General features: G+C 51.3%; 1 protein-coding gene across 1 annotated transcript in view; it reads left to right on the top strand.

The window, feature by feature from the left end:
- Positions 1 to 10,657: 10,657 nt before the first annotated feature.
- The window catches only part of Sfrp1 (secreted frizzled related protein 1), a 38,591-nt gene continuing 36,133 nt past the window's right edge, over positions 10,658 to 13,115 (top strand). Inside the window, exon 1 of the mRNA XM_052162314.1 lies at positions 10,658 to 11,653. Within this exon, the coding sequence (XP_052018274.1) occupies positions 11,110 to 11,653 (544 nt within the window). The 5' untranslated portion in view covers positions 10,658 to 11,109. The remainder of the gene's footprint in view (positions 11,654 to 13,115) is intronic.

Raw genomic sequence — 13,115 nt, forward strand, 5'->3', positions numbered from 1 at the left:
TTGCAGGCGTCTCTCCTCCTCGATGGGAGGCCTTCTGGGGTTAGGGATCAGACAGCCCATCTCCAGGTTCCCTCTTCTCCACAGGATCCAGCCCAAACCCTGGGGCACTGTGTGTATGTAGATGGTCCACCAACATCTAGAATCTGGGGGAGCAGAGCTTAGAGAGCCCCAGTCACAAACTGAGCTGCATCCAGAGAGACAGGAAAACTAGACTCCCATGTGAAATCCCCGTTAATTATGAGGAGACAATTTCCATGGGAGGGGAGTGGAAATAAAACCTGAAGCCGGGAATGCAAGTGAGTTGGTGCTATGCAGAACGTGGAACATTCCATCCTCCACAGAGAGCATATTCTCTCCGAGGACACAGCGATAGCAGTAAAAGCAGCCCTTCAGGATGAAGCACAGGGGGGCTTCGGAGGGACTTAAGGAACGGCCAGTTATATGGTTTTTGGATGGACCCACACTGTTGTACACCCCTTCACACCGGAGGAGTTAATGCGGAGATTGGAAAGCCTGTCTTAGGGCTGCGCGACTCTATTTGGGAAATTGTTATTTAGGTAGCTTTAGACTGTGTGTTAAACAATTCAGTGGTCTGACTATAGTTTAAGTGAGAGAGCAAAAGGGCTTGATGAACAAGTTATAGTGTTCGGGTGCGACACTGGCTTTTCCTGTAACACTGTAGCTGTTGAAAGGATTGCATAAAAGGCTGTTCTTGTGTAGAGAGAGATCCTGAATGTTCTAAGGTGAGAAAGAGCTCGGCGATCCCACAAGTCTTCACTCCACACCCCCACCCCATTCCTCTTCCCACCCAAGAGTCTAATTTCATGCCTTCCTCTGAATTCTCAGCACTCAAGGAGGCAGATGGACCCTGCTGTGCTCACCAGTCTCATCTTCGGAGAAGTGGTCCTTCAGGGCCCTCCCTGAGGGCTGCAAGGCAGGGGAGACAGTGCACTGTGTGCTCACAGGCTGACACATCCAGCCACACCAAACAGACGGTCACAGCATGTGGCGGAAGCAGGAGCCCACCACCTGACTCAGGGCAGAGGCTCCCAAGGTGCAGAGAGACGCCAAGGTGCAGGCGCGTCTCTATCTTAAATACACATGGGATTTCCTTAGCTCAGAGCACTGCACATTCCGACGGGGCAGTTCTGGATGCAGCTGCTGCTGGTCTGAGGGTTGTGTTTTGAGTAGAGGATTGCTGGGAAATAGTAAAAATTGATCTTTCAGCCTTTACGTGTTCTAACTGCCCTGAAAAGCCCTGTATTAATGATCTGGGATGTTTAGTTTGCGTTTATTTGCCTAAAATAGAGAAGCCTGTCGAGTCTCAATAAAGTGTGACTGGGATAACGGAGGTCTCGCCTAAGAGCATTCAGGGTGGGCAGCTCTAGGTTCTTTCTGCCGTGCTGTTCCAGCACCATTGTGTGCTGGGGTTCACAGTCAGGCTTTACCTCCTGGTATTGTATCTGAATTTCAGACAGGAGAAAGAGGGAGAATCGGGGTACATGGCCTCTAAAGCGGTCTGTTCTATATTTTCCCACACACCAACATCTATTTACTGGCCACTGGTCAGAGTTGGGTCATAAGACTGACTTCAAGAAAGTAGTTAGTTAGCAAGGTAGCTCACTGGATACAGGTGCTTGCCAGGACCTGGATACAGGTGATGACTCAGGACCAGCGTGGTAGAAGAAGAGAACCAGTTCCTGAAAAGTGTCTTCTAACCTCCAAAGGAGCATTGTGACACACATACACATACAAGCAAGCACGCACTTGCATGTACATATACACCCAAGCATGAATACACACATGCCCACATATATATATATATACATATCCACATACATATACATACACACACGCATACACACAAGCATGAACACACACACGCCCACATACACATACACACATATACACACACATGCACACACACATCCATATTCACAGGCATATACAAACATGCACACACATACACAGAAGCAAGAATATACACACATGCCCACATACACATACATGCACATACACACAAACATGAACACACATGCCTACATACACATACATGCATATACACATATACACACATGCAAGAATACACACACATGTAAGAATACACACACATGCCCACATACACATACATGTACATACACACAAACATGAACTCACACATACCTACATACATATACATGCACATACAAACATACACATACATGCACATACACACATTCACAGGCATGCACACACATGCACATACACAGAATATAATAAAAATATACGGTTTCTGTTCCCAAGGACCTTTCTATAAGACCTCCAGATGGGTAAGTGAGTTTAGCTAAATGCTATGGAAGTCGTGGTGCTGGGTAGATGCCAGTTTTTAGGTCCTGGCAGGGAGCTTATGGGGCAACCTGAGCTCAGCCGTGAGCCTGAGACCTGAATGACTGCCTCTGACCTCTGTGGAGCTGCCTCAGAGCCTCCCCAGTGCTGCCCCGGCTGCGTGACTGGTTTTCTCTGTGTGCGGTCTTCTTGGCTAGTGCCTTGTCAGGCTTAGATTCCATTCACAATCAGCATCAGAAGAGTCACACATCTCCAGCAGTCACCTGCCTCACACTCATTGTCCTTCTTCTCACGGGCATAGCCTGAGCCTCCTCAGCCTTTTTATCCAGGAGAGTTCTTCTGGGCCACCTCACATCAGCAGGTTCTACGTCATCTTCTTGGCAGCAACATGCACGCTAAGACAATGCTGGCTTAGCTCTTCCCTGTGGCCACCAATTATCCACTTGAGGTGTTATAGTGTTCACGGTTAATCCTGCCCTCCTCCCATTCCGGACCCAATAGCAAGGCACCTCACAGGCTTGCCTCACCTAGGACCTCTCCTTCTCTTTCCCCTCCCAGACTCTTGAAAGAGTCTGGTATAATAATTCACAGTAACCGGTCACTGTCTGTCAAAAGTGTTCAGGTCCTGCTGTCTCTCTTGAGGAATTAGCCAAAGGCAGTCAGACTTAGCACAAAGCCCAAAGGCTTGTGTTCCTCCTGTCCTACTCTACAGCGCCTTGGAGACAGGGCCACTGGCAAGGGACCCATCACTCTGAATCCATGTATTTGCTTCTGTTAGAAACACCGAATCTGCTGGGGGGTGGTGGTGGTGGTGGGGCACACCTTTAATCCCAGCACTTGGGAGGAAGAGGCAGGTGGATTTCTGAGTTTGAGGCCAGCCTGGTCTACAGAGTGAGTTCCAGGACAGCCAGGGCTACACAGAGAAACCCTGTCTTGAGAAAACCAAATCCAAGAGAGAGAGAGAGAGGGAGAGAGAGAGAGAGAGAGAGAGAGAGAGAGAGAGAGAGAGAGAGAGAGAGAGAGAGAGAGAAAGAAAGAAAGAAAGAAAGAAAGAAAGAAAGAAAGAAAGAAAGAAAGAAAGAAAAAGAAACGCCGAATCCTCAGCAATCAGAAGGTTCCGAGGAGGACCACTCAGAATCACACACATCAGAGGAAGCTGGGGAGACCTATAAAAGTCAGCCTGCTCTGCACAAGGGCTAACTTAGCCCAGGTTAGCCATGCCTCTCAAACCGCGGAGGGCTGATCGATCAGCCAGGAGGAGCTGGGCTCTACCTACAGCAGAGAGAGTGCGTTCCCAGGGGACAGTGGAGGGCTTTCCTGAGGGGAGAGGCTGCTCTTCTTTGTCACCTCATCGATATTCCAGGAGGCCTCTCTTCAAGCCCTTCTTGAGGGCGGCAGACATCTGCCAGCCTGTGGGTAAGGGTTATGTAAATTAGCACACGGCCTGAGGCATGCGCTCTGGAGTCAGGCTGTCCCTGGGTTGCAGTGTGAGCAGATTTATGGGGTCTACCCCTCTTCACTTTCGCTCCCTGCCAAGAACAGGATGGTGGCCAGCCTGGTTTCCTCAAGGCTAGTTTCTCCTGAGCCCTGATGCTCCTGCTGGAAGCTTCCCCTCGTGCTGTCTGTGTACTAGCTCCTGTGGTATAGGATGCTGCTTCGGGGTCTGTGTGCCAAGGGCTTGGGCAGGATTTCTGTCCAGGAATCTCTTATCTTTGCTCAGAACCAGCTGCTCTGCTTATGACCACCCACATCCCATCTTCTACTGCGCAATCTCTTCCTCGGGGCAGACAGTGGTATTGGGGAGGCTCTGGGGAGGGAAGAAGCCTATACGGAAGGCATCGCTTTTCTGATGTCTTTACAACAACCAGTCATCATAGGATTCAGACCTGGGAGATAGTTTTCTTTCCTGAAAACAGAGGGAACGACACGAGCTCCTTATGGATGCTTGCTTCCTTGGTTCTCAGAAGTCTTAGTGCAAAATCAGGGCACAAGGGCAGTGCGCTGCCAAGCCTGTGCCTTTTGCCACCTTTTGTGTTCTCACCAGGGCGCAGGACCTGGCCGACCCGTCAGTGTCTATACCTGGTACCGTGTTAGGGACCGGGATGCAGTGACTGCTGGCAAGACCTACCAAGGTCCTGCGCTCCGTGAACTCAGAGACATGCCTCAAACCCTCAGAAGCCAGCAGCTCTGCAGTGTAGACATGAGGGCTGCTGCGAGAATAGAGATGAGCAAGATGAACGGGTGCCCAGGAGAGAAGAGAGAAGAGGGAGGGGGACATGGGGGAGGGGAGGGAGAAAGAAAGGGATTAATCTGACTAGGGTTGGGGTGCCATGGAGGAGGAACTTGATGGAGAAAGGGTCAGGCCCAGCGGCCCAGAGGAAGCATCACTGGAAAGAAGGACGGGGCAGGTCTGACAGAGAAGATACAGGACACCCAGTCAAATCCAGATTTTTGATTCTGGAGAAGTGCATATTTTTTTTTCAAAAGTAAAACTATGCCCCAACTGTTTATATGGGGCACGCTTACACTGCAGATGGCTTATGGCTAATCTGTATTTCAAATCTCATGGGTATCCTGTTTTAATTTATAAGTCTATGGACCATAGAGAAACAGGCACATACAAACACTAACCCCAAGAGGTGGGGAGGGGCAGAGGGCGGCAGAAGTGAAGCGAGAACAGTGCTTTGAAGGATGTGTACTGATGTCCTGATACAGCTGGACTCCAGCCTGCAGGCCCTGGATGACGTCATCTTCATCCGAGGCTCACTGAGGATTTAAGTCCTAGAAATAGTTGACTGTTTCTCTCTCTCTTCCTTCCTCTTTCTTTTTTTCTTTCTTTCTTTTCTTTTTTTATACAAATTTGTGTCTAAATTGTGCTATTTAATTCTGATTTCTTTTTCTTTTCTTATTCTTCTTCTTCCATCTTCTTTTACAGTCCAGTCATGATTTCCCCCCTCCCCCCCACCAGGTCTATCCTCTGACTGTTCATCTTTCCATACCTCCCCCCTCATCTCCAAGAGGATGTCCCCCCACTACCACCCCCTCACCCTACCAGACCTCCCCACTCCCTGGGGCCTCAGGTCTCTCCAGAGTTAGGTGTGTCTTCTCTCAATGAGGCCAGACCAGGCAGTTCTCTGCTGTATATGTGTTGGGGCCTCAAACCAGCTGGTGTATACTGCCTGGTTGATGGTTCAGTGTGTGAGAGATCTCAGGGGTCCAGGTCCATTGAGACTGCTGGTCCTCCTGTGGAGTCACCCTCTTCCTCTGCTTCTTCCAACTTTTCCCTAATTCAACCACAGGGGTCCCCAGCTGTTGGTCTAAGTATCTGCATCTGACTCTTTGAGCTGCTTTTTGGGCCTTTCTGAGGGCAGCCATGCTAGGCTCCTGTCTGTATGTGTATCACAGCCTCAGTAATAGTGTCATGCCTTGGTGTCTCCCCGTGAGCTGGATCCCAATTTGGGCCTGTTACTGGACCTTCTTTCCCCGAGTTTCTTCTCCATCTTTGTCCCTGCTGTTCTTTTAGACAGGAATAATTCTGGGACAGAGTTTTTGACTGTGGGATGGTTACCCCATCACCCCACTTGATGCCCTCCCTGTCTTTCTACTGGAGGTGGACTCTACAAGTTCCTTCTCTCTACTGTAGGGCATTTCTTCTAAGGCCCCTCCCTTTGAGTCCCGAGAGTCTCTCATCTCCTAGGTCTCTGGTACATTCTAGAGGGTTTCCCCCCCCCCCCCCACCTCCTACCTCCCGATATTGCCTGTTTCCATTCTTTCTGCTGGCTCTCAGGGAACTCTGATTCTTTCTGAAAGATAGTTCACAGTTCATATATTTGTAAACAAATTACAATATTCACGAATGATTAAAGGTGTTTAGATTCAATTTGACAAAGACCCTTCTGGAGAGTGAGGAGGTTTATCTTTGATCAGAGAGGCAGGGATAGTGATCATAACTTCTCACTGCAGGTGAATGTCTAATGCTGTCTCCCCAAGACCACTTCTGGGGTGAAGGTAGAAAAGAGCACTATGCAGCCCAAGGGGAAGTAACTGCAGGGAGTGAAAGTTCCCCTACAGGGAAGGAAGAACATTGTAGTGGACTGTATCAACAGGGCGACTGTGTCCCAAAGACACAAGATGGTTTGATAATAGCAGTGAGATTTGCAGCTCCTCCAGACAAGGAATGTATACAGTGGGATGGCACTGGTCCTGATGCCCTTCCCCTCTCTTATCTCCTTCCCACTCTAACCCTTCTGTGCAATAAGTCTCCTTCCTGCCTTCATGCTTTTGTTTGTGTGTGACCCCAACAGAATTGCTTGCATGCACATCCATGGGAAGTTATTTACTGGGGCACATACCACCCAGGGAAATGACACCTCTACTTTAGCAAACTTTAGCTACCCATAGAGGCTCTGGGAGGAGACGGACATTATGGGCTCCTCCCCCATCCCGATGCCATGTTGATGGGCCCAGCCTTGTGCAGTTAACCACAGCTGCAGTGGGTGAGCTCACCAGTGCAGTGGGCATGCCACATCTGAAAGATGCTGGTTTGTGTCTCCCCGTCCTTTGGCTCTTTCTGCTCCCTCTTCTGAGATGCTCCTTGAGCCCTGCCAGAGGAAATCCAGCTGTCCTGTTCCAAGTACTTTGAAGTCACATTTTGACCTGCTGTGAGTCTCTGTACTAACTGCTACCTGCTGCACAAGAAGTTTCTCTGACAAAAGCCAGGAGCAGCACTAACCCATGGCTGTAAACACGAGTATTTAGAGAATAGTTCGGTGTTCTGACTGTGGTGGTTTGAATATGCTTGGCCCAGGCAGTGGCACTATTTGGAGGTGTGGCTGTCCTGGAGTGGGTGTGGTCTTCCTGGAGTAGGTGTGTCATTGTGGGCATGGGCTTTAAGACCCTTGTCCAACTGCCTGGAAGCCAGTCTTCTCCTAGCTTTGGAACAAGAGTGGAGCTCTCAGCTCCTCCAGCCCCATGCCTGCCTGGATGCTGCCATGCTCCTGCATTGATGATAATGGACTGAACTTCAGAACCTCTAAGACAACTCTAATTAAGTGTTCTTTATAAGAGTTGCTTTGGTCGTGGCGTCTGTTCACAGCGGTAAAACCTTAACTAAGACACTGAGTAAAATAACAGTAGTAGGTCCCCTTTCAGGACCTTTGACCTCTCCATTATGGTCTTCTCATAGGTTCACAGAACTAGGCCTGACTAAGGTTTTAAGATTACTTCCAGATTTTCCTACAGCCACTGAGGGACAAGCCAGCTGGTAAAGGAGTCAGGAGATTCAAAGTTACTCACGCAAAGGTCGAGAAGTCTGTCTCAGTACACAGTCTCGTGTGTTTGTTGATGTCTCACGCTGAGTACTGTGTTAAGGCATTCATCCGTGACTGGAAGTGTACCTCATACCATCCCGGTTACTGATAATTCAATAATTATTTTTGGTGGGGATAGTAGGAAGGACAGGGTTTCACTGTGTAGTCCTGGCTGGCTTCAAACTTGCAGAGATCGATCTGTCTTTGCCTTCTGTGTGTCTGTGGTGCCACTAGGCCAGGCTGAGTGTTCACACCCTGTGCTTTAATTAGGAGTAGCAGAGCAGGTCCCAAGCAGTCGAATAAACATAGATAGCTCTACATGGCAAGCAGGCCATGTCCAGAGATACGGGGTGTACTTCCTGGCGCTGGGAGCACGTTGGGACCATAACTGGGGCCATATAGCATGCTTCCCGATTCGGAGGCTTGCAACACTCCTCTCTGTCTTGTGTTAGAGGCACCACTACCAGGCCGTGGGCAGGAGCCCTCTGTCCTCAGTGACTCTGCCAACTGGTGAGCTGAGCGAATGCTGATCTTCTTCCCACAGAGGATAAAAGTCCCTGGTGAACCGACACGGAGCGGAAGAGGGACCACGGCCTAGGGACCTTCTTCCCCTCCCGGTTTTAAGTTCTCGGTGTGGAAAGAAGCTACCAGCAGGGTACGGGGAGGCTTCTCCATGACCCCAATCTCCTGTCAGCTTCGAGACTAGTAAATGTCCCCTTAAGCTGAGGTGAAGCAATGGAAAAGCCCTTTCCAAATTGCATGTACAGGCACCTCGAGGTGTGGGGAAAAGCCCAGAGCTTTCCCAAGGCGAGAAAGGAAAGGCAGAGATCTCCATTCTGTCCCTGCTCACTTAACCTACTAGGGCAGGAAGAAGCCAGGGCAGTCTCCTGGTTTACAGTTCTCAAACTCAGAAACCAAGGCTTCTGGGAACGGTGCAAGGACAATAGCATTTTAAACACCCCTTGTTCTAGAATTTTCCCTTGTGCATACACTATCAGAGAAAAGGGGAGATTAGATTTTAAAGTGTGAAATCTGCTGACTCGAGAGCTTGGGAGTAGGTGCAGACTGCCTTGGCTGACACTGTCCTGTGGTGTGGCCTCCAGGGACATTTCTCATCTCAATGAGATGGACATCTATGGGTGGGGTCAAGACTTAGAGGCTTCCCCTTCCTAGCTGGACCTTAGATTCAGAAATAAACAACTACTGACATCTCTTCTCCAGCCTGATACCTGTGCCCATAGCTTTGTCCCAGAGGGCAAAACAGAGCAGGGAACATGGGGACCTCTAAGTCAACAAGGCTGTTTGGATGTAGGCTAGTTCTTCCTGTGAACAGATTGATGAAGACTTCAAAGCCACCAGGGGTGGAGTCACCTGCACTGGTTCCCAGCCTTGTAACAGAGGGTAGAACCAAATCCTCAGGCTAGTTGGGAGAATTGTACACAGTTGAGTGAGGGGTGGGTGGGTTAAACCTTGCAACTGAGTTAAAGGGAGGGCAAAGGCTGTTTATCTACCAACGAGAATCTTTCCAATGAATAAGCCAACAGACATCTGAGGCCAGCAAGAGGATCTGGCCTGGCGGGAGAACGAGGACCCTCTAGCAAGCAGATTCAGCCCTGGCTGCTACTGAATTGGGACACAGTTGCCTGCTCTCCTGCCCTCTGTGCTCCCTGAAGAATGTGGTTCCTCAGCTCCTCCGGGAGGGAGGGGGGGCACGGCAGGCTCTTTCTTGATTAACCCCTGGCCATCCACAGCCTTGGCTTTTCCTCTTACCCAAACCTGCCTGTTTGGCTTGGGCATCTCTCATTGGCCTAGGATGGGCAGGCATATTGACCATCTGCTTCTGGCAGTAGAGTCCCAGCAGCAGCGGATGTATGATTGCTTTAAGAAGGTATCCCCGCATCTTTGCAAGCTCCGGAGCTTTTACTTGGAACGGAGAAACAATGTCTATTGCGTTGAAAGCAAGGGTCCCCAGAGCTGTCTTTGTAAACAAGCTGCCTGGGCCAGCAGCATCTCCAACTGTGCTGGGCTTTGCAACCAGGAGTGGCGGCCCATTTGCCACCCAGTGTGGCAACATACTGCATCCTCGGCTGCCCCCCCCCCCCCCGAAGGACACAGAACATGGAGATCCAGAGAACTTCACGGACAGCTTGTGCGGTCTCCTTTCTACTCTTGATCCCACCCTTAGCCCTCCGATTTTAAGGGGAGTATTTGGAACCCTCAAGCGATTTCCAGGAAGTGAGTAGTGGGTGGCTGTGGGCGGGGGATGGTGGGGGGAGGGCTAGAGGACGACTCAGCTATTCTTGTTTGGCTTCTGCCTTATGGGGGAGGGGGCGACACACCTTTGGTTTTTGACCTCTGAATTAGCATGTGTATCTGACCGATAGAGTTGGTATCCATCTACCCAGTCGCGCTGGTATTTTTAGTGCTTTGGCTTTCTAATCCACAAACACGTCTCTGTGTGTATGTTTGTGGACAGATGTGTTGTCTGCAGTGCTGGGACTTGAGTACGGTCTTAAAAACATCGTTTAAAAAACATAAACTGTCCTCAGAAGCTAACACCTACGTGACCAGTGTTTTCCTCCGCAGTAAGCCCCTTTCCCGTTCTGCCTTCGGTCACCTGGAAAGAGGTTGTATTTCTAACACAGCCACAAACACCACCTTCTCTTAGTCTTTGCAAAAGCCCAGACTCCTGGGGAATTTAAAAGAGTTTAGTTCAGCCTGCCCATCCGAGCAGCTGGGAAGCAGCCTGACTCTGTACATAAGATTAAAACCGAGGAGCTAAGGGCTGCTGGTCTATTGCGTTGTTCCTTGGAACTAGGAAAACGAGTAGAAAAAAGTCTTCACAATTGCATCAATTTGCAAGTATTATGAAGAGTCCCCCCTCCCCCCGCCTTTTTTAAACAAACCGACTCACGTTAATTACTTCGTCCAACACCATCTCCACCCACCCCGCACTTCTAACTACTCTCTTCCCTTGGCATTTGCCTCCTTCGAAAGTACTTGCTTAGTTTTTGGTTTTGCTTTTTAAGGGGTGTTGACCTGGGTCTAGTTCTAGTAAACCGATCCCTCTGGCCGGCGCAGCGATTGGTTAACTGCGCGGCTGACTGACGCGGTGTGGAGAGCGGCTCCCGGCAGCGCGGAGCTGATTGGCTGCGCGCGGGAGATCCAGGGCTCGGCCACCCGCACACCGCGCACTCGAGCTGCAGCGTCGCAAGTAGGTGCAGCAGCCCGCAGCCCGCCGCGCCTCCGCGAGCCGGGACGGCACTCGGCCCCGCGCGCTCTCCGCCCCGCGCCATCCCCGCCGCGGCGACCTGCGGCAGCGGAGGACCCCAGCGATCGGAGAGTCGGGGAGCAGCGCGCGGCCGCGAGCCGGACGGGGCCGGGCACTGCGCCTTTGTCCCCGGAGGCTCCGGGAAGTTTGCAGCGGGACGCGCGCGTGAAGGCGCTGTGGGCAGCCCCGACGTCGCCGAGCAGCATGGGCGTCGGGCGCAGCGCGCGGGGTCGCGGCGGGGCCGCCTCGGGCGTGCTGCTGGCGTTGGCCGCCGCGCTGCTGGCCGCGGGTTCGGCCAGCGAGTACGACTACGTGAGCTTCCAGTCGGACATCGGCTCGTATCAGAGCGGGCGCTTCTACACCAAGCCCCCGCAGTGCGTGGACATCCCGGTGGACCTGCGGCTGTGCCACAACGTGGGCTACAAGAAGATGGTGCTGCCCAACCTGCTGGAGCACGAGACCATGGCAGAGGTGAAGCAGCAGGCCAGCAGCTGGGTGCCGCTGCTCAACAAGAACTGCCACATGGGCACCCAGGTCTTCCTTTGCTCGCTCTTCGCGCCCGTCTGTCTGGACAGGCCCATCTACCCGTGTCGCTGGCTCTGCGAGGCCGTGCGCGACTCGTGCGAGCCGGTCATGCAGTTCTTCGGCTTCTACTGGCCCGAGATGCTCAAATGTGACAAGTTCCCCGAGGGCGACGTCTGCATCGCCATGACCCCGCCCAATGCCACCGAAGCCTCGAAGCCCCAAGGTAAGAGTACACCTTCCCACGCCCTCGAACCCCCCGCGCCCAGCCGCACTGGCCCCGGGCTGTAGAGCGGAAAGCCCGGGAACCGCGCACCGCACCCCGCAAGGTGTGCAGACCCGATCCCGAAAGCTTCTGGGAAGCCCAGGCGTCGCTTGGCGCTTCTCCCGCCCCAGGTACTCCGTGATTGCTGGGGAGCCTCGGCCGGGGAGAGTGGGGGGAGACCTAAAGCTGCTCTTCCTAAGCTCCAGTCTGGCGTTTTCCATACCTGAAACAAAGCAAAGTCTAGGTTTTAAATCAAAGGAGGACGTCCATCGCTTCAGGGAGAGCGCGGGGTTCTTATCCAAAACTGTTAACATCCGAGACAGACACTGCTCCCTTAGAAAGCCACTCGCTCAAACTTCAAAAACAAACAAACAAACAAATAAGGGATTTATTTTCATAAGTTTGTAAACTATTTTTTTTTCTAAAAACAAAACAATCAGCAAGAAATCCTTTCTGCTTAGCTTATCTTCCAGTCGTGTTGCAGAACTGGAAGAGGAAAGAAGTTTAGAAAGCGCAACTTCTGTTTCTTCGCCTCTGAATTCAGGCAGCAACCTTGAGTTTAGCAAACCTAGGGGGAATGCAAAAACCGCTGCTCCAGCCTCGCATACCCCCTGCCTCTCTCTTTCACACAAATCCTTAGGTAATTAGAAAGATAAAAATGTAATTAGCTCATTGTTTATCTCCTCCTGGGAGGGTGAGGACCTGCAAATTGGGCGCTGCAAATACTGAACCCTGGGGGGGACCAGAATTTCTCTTGGGAATCCTGTACTTAAAGGGAACTTTTCATGTGAGAAGGAAAAAGAAAATCTGGAGACTCGAGCAAAACAAAACCAGAAACACACACAGAACCCACAGCTGCACTACAGCACGCTGGTCGTACGAATCCTGAGTGGGTCCATTCCTGTGAGGTGAGCCTCAGAAATATGTAGCAGACAGATATTCTTGTCCAGTAAGTAGCCCTTGTCACAGGAGCAGGCACCTCCCGGCCATTTCTGAGGAGGAGACTTCTTATCTTGAAGTGTTGAGTGTCTTGGCTTTCTGAAGCAGTGTCTTAGTCTCTAAGTGTACAGCCCAGGCTGGTCTTGAACACAAATTCCTCCTGTTTCAATCTCTTCAGTTCTAGGATTACAGACAGGCATGTACTCACTGCCAAGTGCCTCTTGTTGGTGCCTCATTTAGCTGCCTCAGAGTGAGGGCTGGGGTAGGCATGGGGAAAGTCTGAAGGCTCCTATTCATTCTAGGGAGGAAGGTAGGTCCAAAGTGATTGCCCTTGGCTGGCATGGGCCCCAGCCCGTAAGGTAAATGATAGCCCAGGGCACCTCTGTCCTCAGGCCTGGTGTGTGTAGCCCTTTGAGGTGGCACACTGGGGATCAAGAGCATTTTCCCTAGACCCTGGTGCCTTCTCTCCCCATTGAGCTGCCCC

This window comes from Apodemus sylvaticus, chromosome 18, assembly GCF_947179515.1.
Source record: "Apodemus sylvaticus chromosome 18, mApoSyl1.1, whole genome shotgun sequence".
Classification (NCBI taxonomy): Eukaryota; Metazoa; Chordata; class Mammalia; order Rodentia; family Muridae; genus Apodemus; species Apodemus sylvaticus.